Source organism: Gavia stellata, chromosome 7 (assembly GCF_030936135.1).
Source record: "Gavia stellata isolate bGavSte3 chromosome 7, bGavSte3.hap2, whole genome shotgun sequence".
In the NCBI taxonomy this organism is placed as follows: domain Eukaryota; kingdom Metazoa; phylum Chordata; class Aves; order Gaviiformes; family Gaviidae; genus Gavia; species Gavia stellata.
The window spans coordinates 8,146,735-8,159,815 of record NC_082600.1 but is presented as its reverse complement, the minus strand read 5'-3'; the positions used below and the strand labels follow the sequence as shown (position 1 = coordinate 8,159,815).

Genomic DNA, 13,081 nt, shown 5'->3' with positions numbered 1-13,081 from the left:
ATCCACCCCTAAACAAAGGAGAAGAAAGATGGCTCTATGGCTCCGTCTGTTAATGTCTGTATTATTTTTAATGATTGGAAGCCAGAAGGCATTAGCCTAGCAGAGACACCTTTTGTTTTCCTTACTTACTTTCTTTTTTTTTTTTTATTAAAAAGCTGCCTCTTTTTGAGCCAGTCTTGTCTTTTCCTCTCTTGGGCAAGGCTCCCATCACCCTCCATCACAGTCCTGCCAGGGCGATGCTCACGAGTGTGCCTCAGTTCCCCATACAAGAGCAAGCCAGGGCTCAGACACACAAGTGGGTTACGGGGAGAGAGGGAGCCAGCACAGCCCAATTTCAGCAAATGGTGTCAGCTGAAGCTCCAGGGCCCTGGGAGCAGGGTGGTGTCAGAGAGCTCTCCCATGGAAGTCCTCATACTTACGACAGCTCAGCTGGCGCCTGGTAACTTAAACTGCAGGGATTCGGCTGTGGGTGTGAGCCAGGCACTTGGGAGCCCGAGTCCTACTGACCTTCAGTGAGGATTGTGCTGCTGAGAATAGGACTTGGAGTCATCACGGCTCTCTCAAGTGCCACCTCTGTTTTACACTGGGGATTTGCTTTGACTGCAGCCATTAGAGGCCACGTGGCGTTTCAGCTTCCTACCCTGCACACAGCAGGATCGATCACTAAAAGCCCTGATTCATACCAGTGCAATTCATCGTGGTGCTGAGCCAGAACGCGACCCACGCATACACAGGGTGCTTCTACCCCCACGCTGGGGTCCTGGCTAGAGAAAACTGTGAGCAGGTGAAATCCTTCAGCGCAGAGAAGGTCCAGTGCGTGCAGTGCCAGGGCTCAGAAGTACAAGACTGCCCTGAAAGCATTTTAAGGAGGTGGGGCGGGCAGAGGGGGAGGGCAGGAAGAGAGAGAGTGTGAGATCTCAGTTATTTCCTTTTCCAGATAAAAAAGGAATAGGAAGGGGGGGTAAAAACCGTTCTTCAGCCCTGCTCCTAAAAGCCAGAAGACTGTAACGCTAAGCATGACAGCAGTCACATGTTTAATGTACCAGCCGCGGGCAAGAAGGACAAAATGTCAGTGCAATGGATATTAAGCAGATAAATTTGATCTCGCTTTCCCCTAGTGCCGAAATGGCTGCTCAATGCTGCCCATCAAAGCTCGAGGGAATAAGAAGGATTAACTGTATTGCAAACAGTGCTAAGCCCGAGACAAGCAAAATAAACCAAGGTAGATAGAGCAACTCACATGTGGGGTAGACACATCTGGCTCGAAATCTCCTGATGGTGTCAACTGATGTAACTTTGCTGACTATCACCAGGAGAGAACTTGGCCCAAAACATGGGAATTAAATGTTGTCTGAACAGCTACAAACTTCCTTGCTGTGCTGAAATCTATCTGTTTCCCTGCCTCTCCCCACTCACCAACAAATAACTCATCAACGCTAATGCAGAATGAAAAGGCCGCAAGTATCAAATGCATATTGGCCCCTGATGATAGCTAGTGATTGTCGACACTTCTGCCTTTGGCTCTCCTGTAATAAATAATAATAAAGAGAAATTAACTTTAGTCATTAGATTATGGACTATTTAACATAGGTTTTGGTCAAGATGTCACTCCAGAAATCTGCGTTTTCAGACCTGATGAGTCAACCCCAGCTCCCACGTGGGTCACCAGCTGCACGGGCTGCTCAGACAGTATCAAACTCTGGCTGCTGTTTTTAAATTACCCCAATTGGACTATAGGTACAACATGGGGATATGCAGGTCTATTACTAAATCAATACATCAATCAGAGTAACACAAACATGGAGGGAGAATGAGCATCGCACTTATTAACAGACTGGGGGCATGATCCCACTCTCATTTTAAGCAGTAAAATCTCCCTAGGGTTGCATGGGAAAACAATTAATCCTTTTCTGATACTCTTGTCAAGAGGAACAGGGAATCTATTACACAACCCTGGGTGGCCTATTTACATAGGGTCAAGTACAAAGGGGACTAAAGTGCCCCAGACAAACTGTAAAGGCCAATTAAGAAAAAAAAAAAATATCACAGGAAAATACTTCAAAGGAGCTTTTTTGTGGTCTTGGTTATATTTCAATTCTTTTAATTTTAAAGTTCCTGAAAAGACACAGCAGGTCAGAAAGGTCAAAGCGGGAAGGACGAGTAAGACCTACATCCCTGAACAGCTCGGACAGTCGGAGATTTGTTACCCCCGTAGTGGTGCTGAGACCTCCCAGTTAGATGGACTGGTCCCTTCCACTGGGGGCTGCATGGCAAGAGCTGGTCCCATCATTCAGCGATCATTCCCATCTCCAGGTCGGACCCAGGTACTCAAGGAAATCCTTGGGCCATCCCCCAAGATTAGATTTTAATGGACTTCACCAAAACACCTTTGAGGGTCTATAATCACACTGTTTAACTGTGGCAGAGCTGAGAAGTGAGCCCAGGCCACGAGTTTTAGGCTTGGCCATGGGAATTGCTTCCTCCCGACCACCTAGGAGCAAGCAGAAAAAGAAGAGGGAGAAGACAAAGCAATTAATGCTCCTTCCCTTTTTTCCCCCCATGTCTGGCAGGAAAGAGGAGGATGAGTCACACCTGACATTACAATAGGCTGGGTTAGGAGGTTTTGTAATGAAGCAAATCTGAGCCTGCACGCTGCGGACTTAAACAAGAAGCTAATTTCAGCTTATTGGAAAGGGAAAAGTAAAAGACCTAATGACTACTTCAAGATGAATTTGGCCTTGGCAAGCTATATAGACATGGCTTTAGTTTTCTTTCACAGTGAATTATTCAGAAGCATGAGACTATTACTGTGGGGAAAAGGAGCACTTCAGAAAGGGGTGTGATCAATCGACAGAAGAGATTAAAATCACTGGGGAAAGCTGTTTGCTGTTTGAGAATTAGGAGGCAAAGAGTAAGAGGCAGCATGTTACAGAAATGGATATGGAAGCTCAGGCAAGAGTAAGAGGCAATCTGTGGCCTTGCCACTTCACCACAGTGTCTGTTTATGGCAAAAATGGTCTAGACAAGAGATCATTTAGAACTGCAGAACTCCTTCCCAGTTGGGAAATGACAGGCTTTGGAGTCCTGCTTTTGCTGCAGAGGCTCTGGAGCCAACCAGGAAATGCAAGATGAAAGCATTTCTAAAGCACAAAATAAAGAAAAAAAAAATGTTTACACAGATCTGGCGTGGAGTTTCACAGAGAGATTCAAATATTGGCCTGACTCTGACAGCCAAAGCTTAATCAAACTGTGCAAGAGGATTTATGGAGCCTGCCAACTCTGAAGAGATGCCAAGGAGAATAATTTATTGGCATATTTGAAGGCATTTTTAATACCTGCCTTTGTTAGCAGGCTCCTCAGCTCTGAGGGTAAAGCAATGAGCTCATCTAGTTCCCTCTCTGATTTCAGTGGGTCCACCATTGTGTTGTTCGTTTTCCTAAAAAGTACTCCCGGCATCTGGTTCATTCAGAAACAAGTTCATTCTGGCTATTCCAGCACTGCATGTGAAACAGATTATCTGCCTTTTTCTGTCTGTTGGAAAGAACAAACCTGGCCCAGATCTGTAGGATGCAAGTGTAAAGGCGAGACATGTGCCTTGTCCAGAGTGACATAAAGGAAACGTAGGCAACCTTGCACCATCAGCGTCTTCTGGCTGCCTTGTTTCACACCTCGTAAGTGTTCAGGAGAGGACTGGGGAGCACAAACACTGGGGTTTGGTCTAGCTCATACAGTGGCCAAACTGACCACCCAGGACTTAGGGAAAAGGCAAGGCACAAAGGCAGCAGGAAGCACATACGCATTGTGCTTAGAAGTGCCAAGCAAAGCACAGCCTAGGTATTTTGAGCCATGTGTTGCTTGCTGTAGCACGCAGGGAGGATGCAGACACCCACGGTGGTATCTGAGCTGAAGACAGCTAGTTCTGACCTCCCAGTATCCAGGGCTGTTGGACCCCGAGCAAGTGCAGTATATGAAGAGAATAAACTTCTCCAAAGAACAGTTCAGAAGACCTCACCCTCTGTGCTGATTTTCGGGGTGAGCAGCTGTAGACAGTAGGCAGCTTGGACCATCCACATCTCTCCTGAAGTTAGATGTCCTTGCCAACAGTCTGAAACCAGCCTTTCTGCTTCACTCCTCTGTCACCACAGACTGTTTGCTTTCATTATGTTAAAAAATCTGCCTCTAAGTCTTTCTGTTGTGAAAAGCCTGGCCTCTGCCTTCTCTCCTCATTAATGACATTTTCAAGATGCTTACAGTGGTGGGGCCAGTCTGGTTCAGCACGGAGCACTCACCGTCCAGAAAGCCTTTCTGAAAATAAGCCACAGCACATGCAAAAGGGGTCCTCACCGAGAGTTTGGGCAATCACAGTGGCATCCCCTTAGGATGGGTAGTTTAGTCCTCCTGCAGCGCAGCTCAGTGTTCACTTTGCTTTCTCTCCTTCAACTGAGCCTGGGTAGAGCGCCCTAGGGAAATTTCTTTTCTGTATCTCTCCAATCTTGTTTCTTCTCAGCCCGTTATGGTAAGTACACGCAGCACAGCCCGAGTCTCCAAGGGCTCTGCTGGAGCTGTTATTCTGCATCCAGCCAGACTGGACTGCCCTGTGCTCTGACCATGCGGGACATTAGAAGTTCCTCAGAATTTCTTTGGAATGGCAAGAAATAACCACCTGAACCCTGTACTCCCCAGGGAGGCCTGGATTTCACTCACACACACAAACATAATAAATTTATCTCTTATCAGGAGCCATCACTTAGAAATGCTGAGAAACAATGGGAAACACTGCTCGTTTTCACCAGAAGGAGGGGCAGAGGAGGGTACCCTTCAAATTTAGTTTTTCCTCATCTAGTATCACCTGCAAATTTAGGGAAGAAGAAAACCCTAACATACAGACACTTTCCCAACTGCTACCTAACTTATTTCTACATACGCATATGGATACACAAAGCATTTCTACAATTCACCGTCAGTGCCCTCTAACTTCACCTCTTGTTTTAAGGTAGAATTGGGCCACATTTTGAAACAATAACCACAGGCTTCCCCCCATCAACTCAAGAGAAACTGCTGATGGAGCAATACACTACTCATTATAGTACCTTGTGGGGAAGTCTCTTGTGTCTGATGGTCACCCGAGTGACTGAAGGACCTAAGGTGGCCTCATATTCACTCTTCTGGGCAGCAAAGGAATGACAAACTTCTGTCAAAAGTTTTTGAGTGGCTTTTTTAATTAACAAGATGAAAATTGGCTGAGCTGTTGTGGAAGAGCTCCCATACCTCTCTCCCACTAAAGATGAAGTGACTGGTTGCCATCTGCACTGCAACATTCCTGAGCCCTTTCCTTGCTCTCCAGAAAAACCCGTGTGTGCTGCCTCCCAGCAAAGGGGGATAAGTCACACTGCCAGTGAGCCCTCGGTATTGAATATTGCTGTGTGTGCTAGCTGTACAAACAAGCCAAAAAAACCTAAGGAATTAAGTGAAAAACCCTAGTTTCTGGGTTTCAGTCTGTGACACGGGCTCACAGGAATGGGAGAAGAAGCTTTTCCTTTCTAGAGCAGAGCTTTTTTGACTTCTTGATCAGGCTTCAAGGCTGTCTGGGGGCAAAGGGGATTTAAACTGTGGCACATTTAACCAATTCCCCTCTGGCTGCTCCCAAGGACCATGCAAGCTCCCTGCTGGCAGAAGCTGGGAAGGAAATTCCAACTCCCTCACCTTGTGCTCCAACAGCCAAAAATGAGTCCATAAAACACAGGTCATCAGAGCAGGACCTGGCTCCTGCTGACCCACAGAGCATCATTATTGCTGTGGCTGAGTTTGAAGCAGTAAGTCCCAGACACAACAGCCCCTTGATGTTAGCGTGGCACAGCAAAGGGGATTTTAAGCAAGTCTGCAAGAGCAAAGTCTAAAGGAGGATGCGGAAGTGGTGGTGGTGGTGGGTGTGTGGGGGTGTGTGTGTTTTAAGACTTAAGTGGTGGTGTGGGGTGCAGAGAGTGCCAGGGTATCTGGAGGGGGGAAGTGAACTCAGTGACACAAAGCAGCAGAGAGTTCACTAAACCAGAGTATTTGCCTTTTGAGTCAGCGTCACTTCCAGGCTATTGTTCTCTAGAAAAAGGGATCAACTTCAAGTTTTTCTTTTGCATCCTTGGCACTGTTTTGCTGACATCATTTTTTTCTGAGATACGGGTCATGTTTGCTCTCAGCTGAACCCCCTCACATTTCAATCCCTTTCACTCTTCACACTAATCCACCAGCATTTGGATTCCCCCGTGCTGTTCCACCTGTGCTGGGTGGGAGTGCAGACTGCTAAAACCACAGCCAATTTCCTCTGCATCTTCCTCTTTTCTTGTCTGGTGTTCATTTGTCACACAAAAAACACTTGGCGTGGGTCATGACCATTTTTGCCCAGTCTCTTAACTCTGGTCATGTTTTCTTCAAAAAACGTGTTTTTAACCAGTTGGAGGGAGAACAGGCCTAAGTCTCACTTGTGTACCCAAAATATCCAGCTACAGGCAAAGCTGTCCAAGCCTCACTTTTGGAAGGAGCATTTCAGTTAGGTGTTTCAAAGCTCACATTAAGACTGGACGTTGGCACACAAATGCCAAGAGACACCCTCAGCTTCAGCAGACTCAGCTGTGCCAGAGTTCAGAAATCCAGGGTGCAGAAGGCAGAGCAACGCTAACACTTCCCTGGGGAGATGCTGCTTTCCAGCCCCTGCTGTTACCTGGCTCTGAGAGTGAAAACATCTAAATTGCAATTGCTCATCCAAATTTCCAAGCCTTTGGGCCGACCATTGCTACTTCAGATCATCATTCCATGGAGTGACTCAATAGGCTTAGTCCTTCTCTCCTCATCTGAAACCAGATTTGGAAAGGAAAATCCCTGCCGCTTTCCCTGTGAATTTGCTTCCCATTACACCATGGACTTTTGAGACCCCATTTTCACTGCATCCCTTCATTCTCCCCTCCAACTAAGCCTGACTGTGAGCAAGACAGCGTGATAGGACTGCATTTGAGAAAGTCATACATGAAGCAAGTGAAACATGCTGCCAAAATACCACCCTGCTTATGGGAAACGAGAGGATTGTATTTCATTTTGCAGTTCACTCAGCTGAATCCCAAAGCCTCTGGCTGCCTGGAAAGCCACCCTCTTTGCTCAAGCACTTTTTGCTAGTGACAATTTACGAAGTCAGAGCATTGACATGCTGTAACAAATCAAACTCCAGCTGCACTCTCACTGTAAAAGATATGGCTGCTTACTCACAAGGTTTCTCTTTCACAGTCTCTTCATCATCAGACACTGGTGACTACTCTGTCAGCTGATGGCAAAGAGTATTTGAAAGGAATTTCTTTTACAGACACAGATCCAATAGCTCCTCTGGCATAAGCTCCTTGTGACTGTATTCAGGTAGGGCTATGGAGAAAATTGTTTTTGTGGGGAATCAAAATCAAAGCAAGACTTATGTTTAGAATGAGCTGAAGTGATCTGAATCCATTCAGCAGCAATTCTCCTTTTCTGCACTTTTTTTTCCTCCCACAAGCAAATCCACGCCCAGTTCAACTTGCTCACACAAGCAGGGGAGACCTCAGTTCAAGTTCTCTCTGCCTGACTTGAACCATCAACACCTAAATTCCCCAGTGACACACTCAGACAGGGCAGGATACATGAGTGAGATTTTCTACTTCCCTCCTCTGGGAGTATTGACTCCAGCAAAATCCTGCTGATTTACACTGATTTAGCCCTGCTCTACTCTTTCCCCAGCTCTTGAGGGAAAATATCAAGGACAAAAAGCATTAAAAAGGGAAAGAGATAAAAACTTCTTTGTCTATAGCATGAATACTTCTGCTTTGAATTCTAAACAAGGTCCCAGGGCATTGAGGTTGGTTTTGTTTTCCTTAGTATCAGAGCTCAAAAACACGCCAAGAACACCCACTGACCTAAATGAGGCCCTAAGTACATGTCTTGGTTATTATCAGGAAACTGCAAAGATGAACACGATGCAACCTTCAGAGTTCAGGTGGTTTCTGATGGGGGGAAATTGATGAAGTACAATTATGGTAAATGGAAGAGAAACAAAATAACAGCATCCGTGAAATGGGTACTAAAACCTACTATCCTTTTTTATGATAAAGTTCTTCACGAAGGCAAAGGGATCAAGTGCTTTCTAAACCTAGATACATCCATTTGTAGAGCATCTCTAAGTACCTACACCTAATTGCATCTTGCTGGCAGAATTTGGTTTTTATTTCAGAGCTTTGTACCACTCAAGGCTAAGCAAATTCTTACTAGTCCTGTTCAAGGTTAGAGGCCAGAACTTTTAGTGAGGGAATAATCCAGTTACTAAGGCTATTAAGGCCTTAGCCTGCAATATAAGAGACCCCAGGTTTATTTCCCTGGTCTTTCTAGGCTTCCCATGCCATGTAATTACTTATAATCATTTATGTCACTGCACTAGTTGAGTGCTCTGGTTTTCCAGAGCTCTTAATATCATGGGTTAGAAAGCACTGTCACAGCTGTAAATCACGGACCTCAAGTTCACTTTTTGTTGGAGGTAAACACAGAAGATTAAAATTAGAAAGATTAGAAGATGCTGACATGGTAATAATGCTGTATCTAAGAGAAATAATATTAGCATCAGAAGTCTGTGAGGAAAAAAATCTACATATTTAGCAGCTAGAAAATCTACTGTCTTCCTTCAAGAAATAGCCATAAGGGAACAAAAAAGCCAGGTTCACCAATGTGTTATGCTGACACCTAAAAAAACTGTCCAGACATTATCAGTACACTGCAGATAAAATAGCTCAGCAGTGATCACATTTGTTATCATTCAAAAGAAATCAAAGTGTCTGGCTTTTTTCCATTTTAATCTAGAGCCCCAGACAGTCTCATGACAGGATGTTTCCTTCCCATTAAAGCCAACATGCTCTGATGCCTCTAAAAGCTTCACATAAGAAAGGGAGGAGGAAATGAGGAGCTCTTCTAGCAAACAGCTCTTGAAGCCAAAAGCAGCTACTATGAGGTTGCAGAAATTCCGGCTGCAGCAAACTATCATCAGTGCTGTAAAACATAATGCAAAAGTCACCTCCAGGTAGCAGCCACCCAGGGAACAGAAACACTAAAGAACTGGAGGTCCAGTAAAAATACCAATTGTAACTTCCCACCAGTTAATCCCAAGGCTCTTGGTTAATGCCCCGAATTTCAGCCTTTTCCCCAAAGCAGACATAGCGTAGTGCTTCTCAAGCAACATGTGCATTTCAGAGAGGCAGTTTTGCTTTCATTTGGGTTTCACCAGCAACACGTGATACAGCAGAAAAGCAGAGCAGCTGGAGAGGAGACCTTTTTCAGGCAAGTAACCAGCGATTGCTAAGTTGACTGTGCAGTTTTGGAGATGCTCGGTCAATCTCTATTTAAATTCTTAGTTCCCTCCTCAATTCTGGCCCTCTTTCTCCAGTGCCTCTCATCATGCTGCTTGCCTGTTAATCACAGAAGGGACCTGCTGTTAAAAGTTGGTCTCTGAACATGGCCTAGAGCAGCCAGGGGTGACTGCAGCTTGTGCTAGCTGTTTCTGTGAGGTTCCTATCAGAATTAGGAAAATAAGCATTTCATCAAAAGGCTAAAACACGAATCATATTTTATTATACCCTGAAATTCCTGTTATGATGAGCATCTATCTGACCACATTTTACCTCCATCTCAAACTTATGCAAGATACCTGCAACAAATCCACTCTGCTATTACTTGGCACTGCAGAAGATGAATTGGCTCAGGCATTCAAGAGTCCCAATCCAACAACACAAACGCTGCTCCAGGAGCTGCAATGAGTCTGAACTTCACATGGTTTTTATTTTAAATACGTCGCAGGTTATTTCCAAAACCCAAGAGGGCCTTCAGCATGACAAACAGTTACTCCTGAGCACAAACTGTGATTTCAAAGCACAACCCCTTGCCTCCTCAAGAAGTGGATTTTATTCTCGGTTCATTTCAGTGGAATGTATTAGATGCATTTTCAGCTACAGAAAGTACTCGCTCAGTTCATATCCAACAGGAATATTTCAGCAGAAAATTTCCAGATTCTCGCTATTAAATATCTGATGAAAACAAACTCTCCTCTTTTCTTTAAATGGTCCCATCATTCACTACCCCATTTCTTTGAGTCAGTGCTCCACAAGTTATTATAAATTACTATCTTATCCAACTATTTCTTAGATCGTCTATTACCACAATATTTAGTATTATCCAGTCTTAAACACATCTTTGTTCACAGTGCTTTTGCAAGGAAAGGAAATACTCTCACCCTTCTCTCTCCAAAGGGTGTTTAGAGATATTAAGTGATTTGATCAGGGGCAGGAAGAAGTCAGTAGCAGAATAGCCAAATTAGGTCTCCTGATTCCTAGGGTAACAGCCTCGTCATTTAATCACTTTTGATTCATTATAGTAAAGCCCGGCAGTTCTAGTGCACCAGGCGCTGTTTATACACGCACAGCCTGAAATCTTAAAAAGCTTCATTCTCATGTCACAGGCAAAGATGCGAGGCACATGGATAAGAGAGCTCCTGGGAAAATTCAGTAATACATGGTAGAACACGGACTAAGTGTAGCCAGCAACAGCTCTCCTCAAACTGTTTGCTGTACAGCCCCATTTTTTTTCGCCCAAACATAAAAAAAATCAAAAACCTGTCTTTGTGTGCAGGTAGACAGCAATCCCTGGGGGATGGCTGGTATTACCAACAGTCAGAACCAAGGATTATCATGAAGACTTCACTTCTTCACTGCTCCAGTCGCATGGAAATCACATGGTCACTACTGATTAAATAGCGTGTATACCTGCTGCTTCTGCTTCTGTTCTGGAAGATGACCATATGTTGTAAATCGTTAGGTCAGCAGGGGAATGCCCAGACACACAGACATGCACACACTTTGCCTGCCAAGCTGGCTGCTGAACCGCATAAAGGACATAACTATGCAAACACACCTAAGTGTGGCAGGATTTTTTTTTTTTTTTGTTTATCCTTCAATCCAAGATAAGAAAAGGGTCAGGGTCAGCGTAACCACGATTTCTGAATGCCCATACCCCCGCCCTGTTTTCTTTTGCTAGATTTAGGCTGAAGAAAGCCAGGGCAGAGAGCACACAAACAGCCAAGGGAACTCACCGCTTTGAGAATTGCCACTGCATCCTGCTGGAGCCACGTTGGGTAGACGACTTCGTCGTTCAGAATGGCCTCGAAGAGGTCGTCCTCGTTCTCTGCCTCAAAGGGCGCGTGGCCGCACAGCATCTCATACAGCAGCACGCCCATGGCCCACCAGTCTACATCAGGGCCATACAACATCTCTTGCAGGATCTGAAGAAGGGATGGGAAAGAAATATCAACCCTGAAGCTTCTTAAACTGAGCAGGGGAGGAAAAAGGATTTGGAAACATTAACGCAGAAGTTCTTGCTACATCCTAACAGAAGTCTCTGCTAGGATGGCTGTATGTCCAGGAACATATAGGTCATCTCAAGCTGGGAATCCCCAGATCAGCACAAAGGTACGTCAGATGCATTAAACAAGAGCTGAACTAGCTTGGCTGCTCACAGGGTCACCTGGGAAACAAGCTAGAGCTTAGCAGGAGGAGAAGGGGCATTTCAGCAAAATTGGCTGAGCCTCAGAAGCGGCAGAGCAGCCACATGTGCGGGTTGACATCGTCTTTTCCTTGCCCCTCGGAAGGAAATGCTTACCCGGCTCCAATGGCAAGGCTTTCAGCTAGAGAGGGGAAGGAGTGTGAGTGTGTGAGAAAGGCACAAACACCAACCACAGACAAAAATTCAATTGTATTGAAGAAGGATCTGAAACCCTGTTAGAACATCTAGCAGCATCTGGAGGGCAGCTGTTCCTTAAAGAGGTGTTTATTAATTTTGTAGTGAGATTGGGGAATGACAGGGAACAGGAGGAGGTAGAAAAAGGAACTGGGAAACAAGGGAAAATTCAATCTCCTTTCAAATCAAACTTGGCCAGTATCTGTATGTGCCTCTCTCAAGATTTTTGCAGCTGTGCCTCCATTTTTCACCTCACGTTTCCTAAAGAAAAATATGGGCTTATCTTGGTGCCTACAGCAGCCTGAAGGTTTACTCGTGCTTTGCTTGCACAAGGGACTGATAATACAAGCATACATCTAGGAGGAAACCTCACACCCAGCAGTCAAATAAGGTGTAGCTGAAGACACCAGAGAATACACTTGCTGTTCCAAAGCTAACCTACACTTTTCATATTGTAACCAAGTTTTCCTGGCCAAAGAAAGGCTTCCGGTACCTCTGGAGCGATGTAGTCCGGTGTACCACAGAAGGTGGCTGTGGTAATGCCATCGCGAATGCCCTCTTTGCACATTCCAAAGTCTGCCAGCTTGCAGTGACCCTCATAGTCCAGCAGCACGTTGTCCAGCTTCAAGTCCCTGCAATGAGATTCATTCACTGAGTCGCTACGTGCTTGGAGCAGCCCCAGCACAAATGGAGGCAGCGTCCCAGGCCTCAGCAGCTTAACCTGTAAACTGGACAAGCCTCATCATCATAAAAAAATAAACAGAAGTCATGCAGGAGGGGTTTTCTTTTGCTTCATCTCTTACAAAAGGGAGGGAGGAACAAACATCATTCTTCCGAACTGCATTTAATATGGGCAGGTGCTATACGAGTTTGCCCACATGGCTTTCCAAACACACCACAAGCCTGGCTGGCAGAGCTCCTGCTCATTTAGCTCTGGGACTCACTGGAGCAGAGGTTGCCAGAGCTGTCAAATTGCGTAACAAAGTTATGATGCAGCAAAACGCACCGCACGGGACGTGCTCTGATTCAGCAAAGCGCTGCGCTGGGAGCACACAGCTGAAGCCGGGGAGGCACAAGGCCTCTTCAGAGGGGCAGCAGACCCCCTCTTCTCCTGAGGTGTGGGGGGGTTAAGTCCCAGACTTCCCCGTATTGGGGCAAGCCTGACTGATAAACCCCACCTGGAGTGTTATCCAAGCTGAGAAGAAAAGAAACTCCCTGCCAACACCACATCACGCAGGCAGGGTGACTCTTCGGACAGCATGGGATGCCTCCATCATAAGGCAAAGCCGCAAAGCCCTCC

General features: G+C 45.6%; 1 protein-coding gene across 1 annotated transcript in view; it reads right to left on the bottom strand.

Annotated features, from left to right (window-relative positions):
• PRKCH (protein kinase C eta) overlaps positions 1-13,081 on the bottom strand; it is a 119,324-nt gene that overhangs the window by 7,768 nt on the left and 98,475 nt on the right. The window contains exons 11-12 of the mRNA XM_059819334.1: positions 12,275-12,413; positions 11,138-11,326 (exon numbers count right to left, since the gene is read on the bottom strand). Of these exons, the coding sequence (XP_059675317.1) occupies positions 11,138-11,326; positions 12,275-12,413 (328 nt within the window). The remainder of the gene's footprint in view (positions 1-11,137; positions 11,327-12,274; positions 12,414-13,081) is intronic.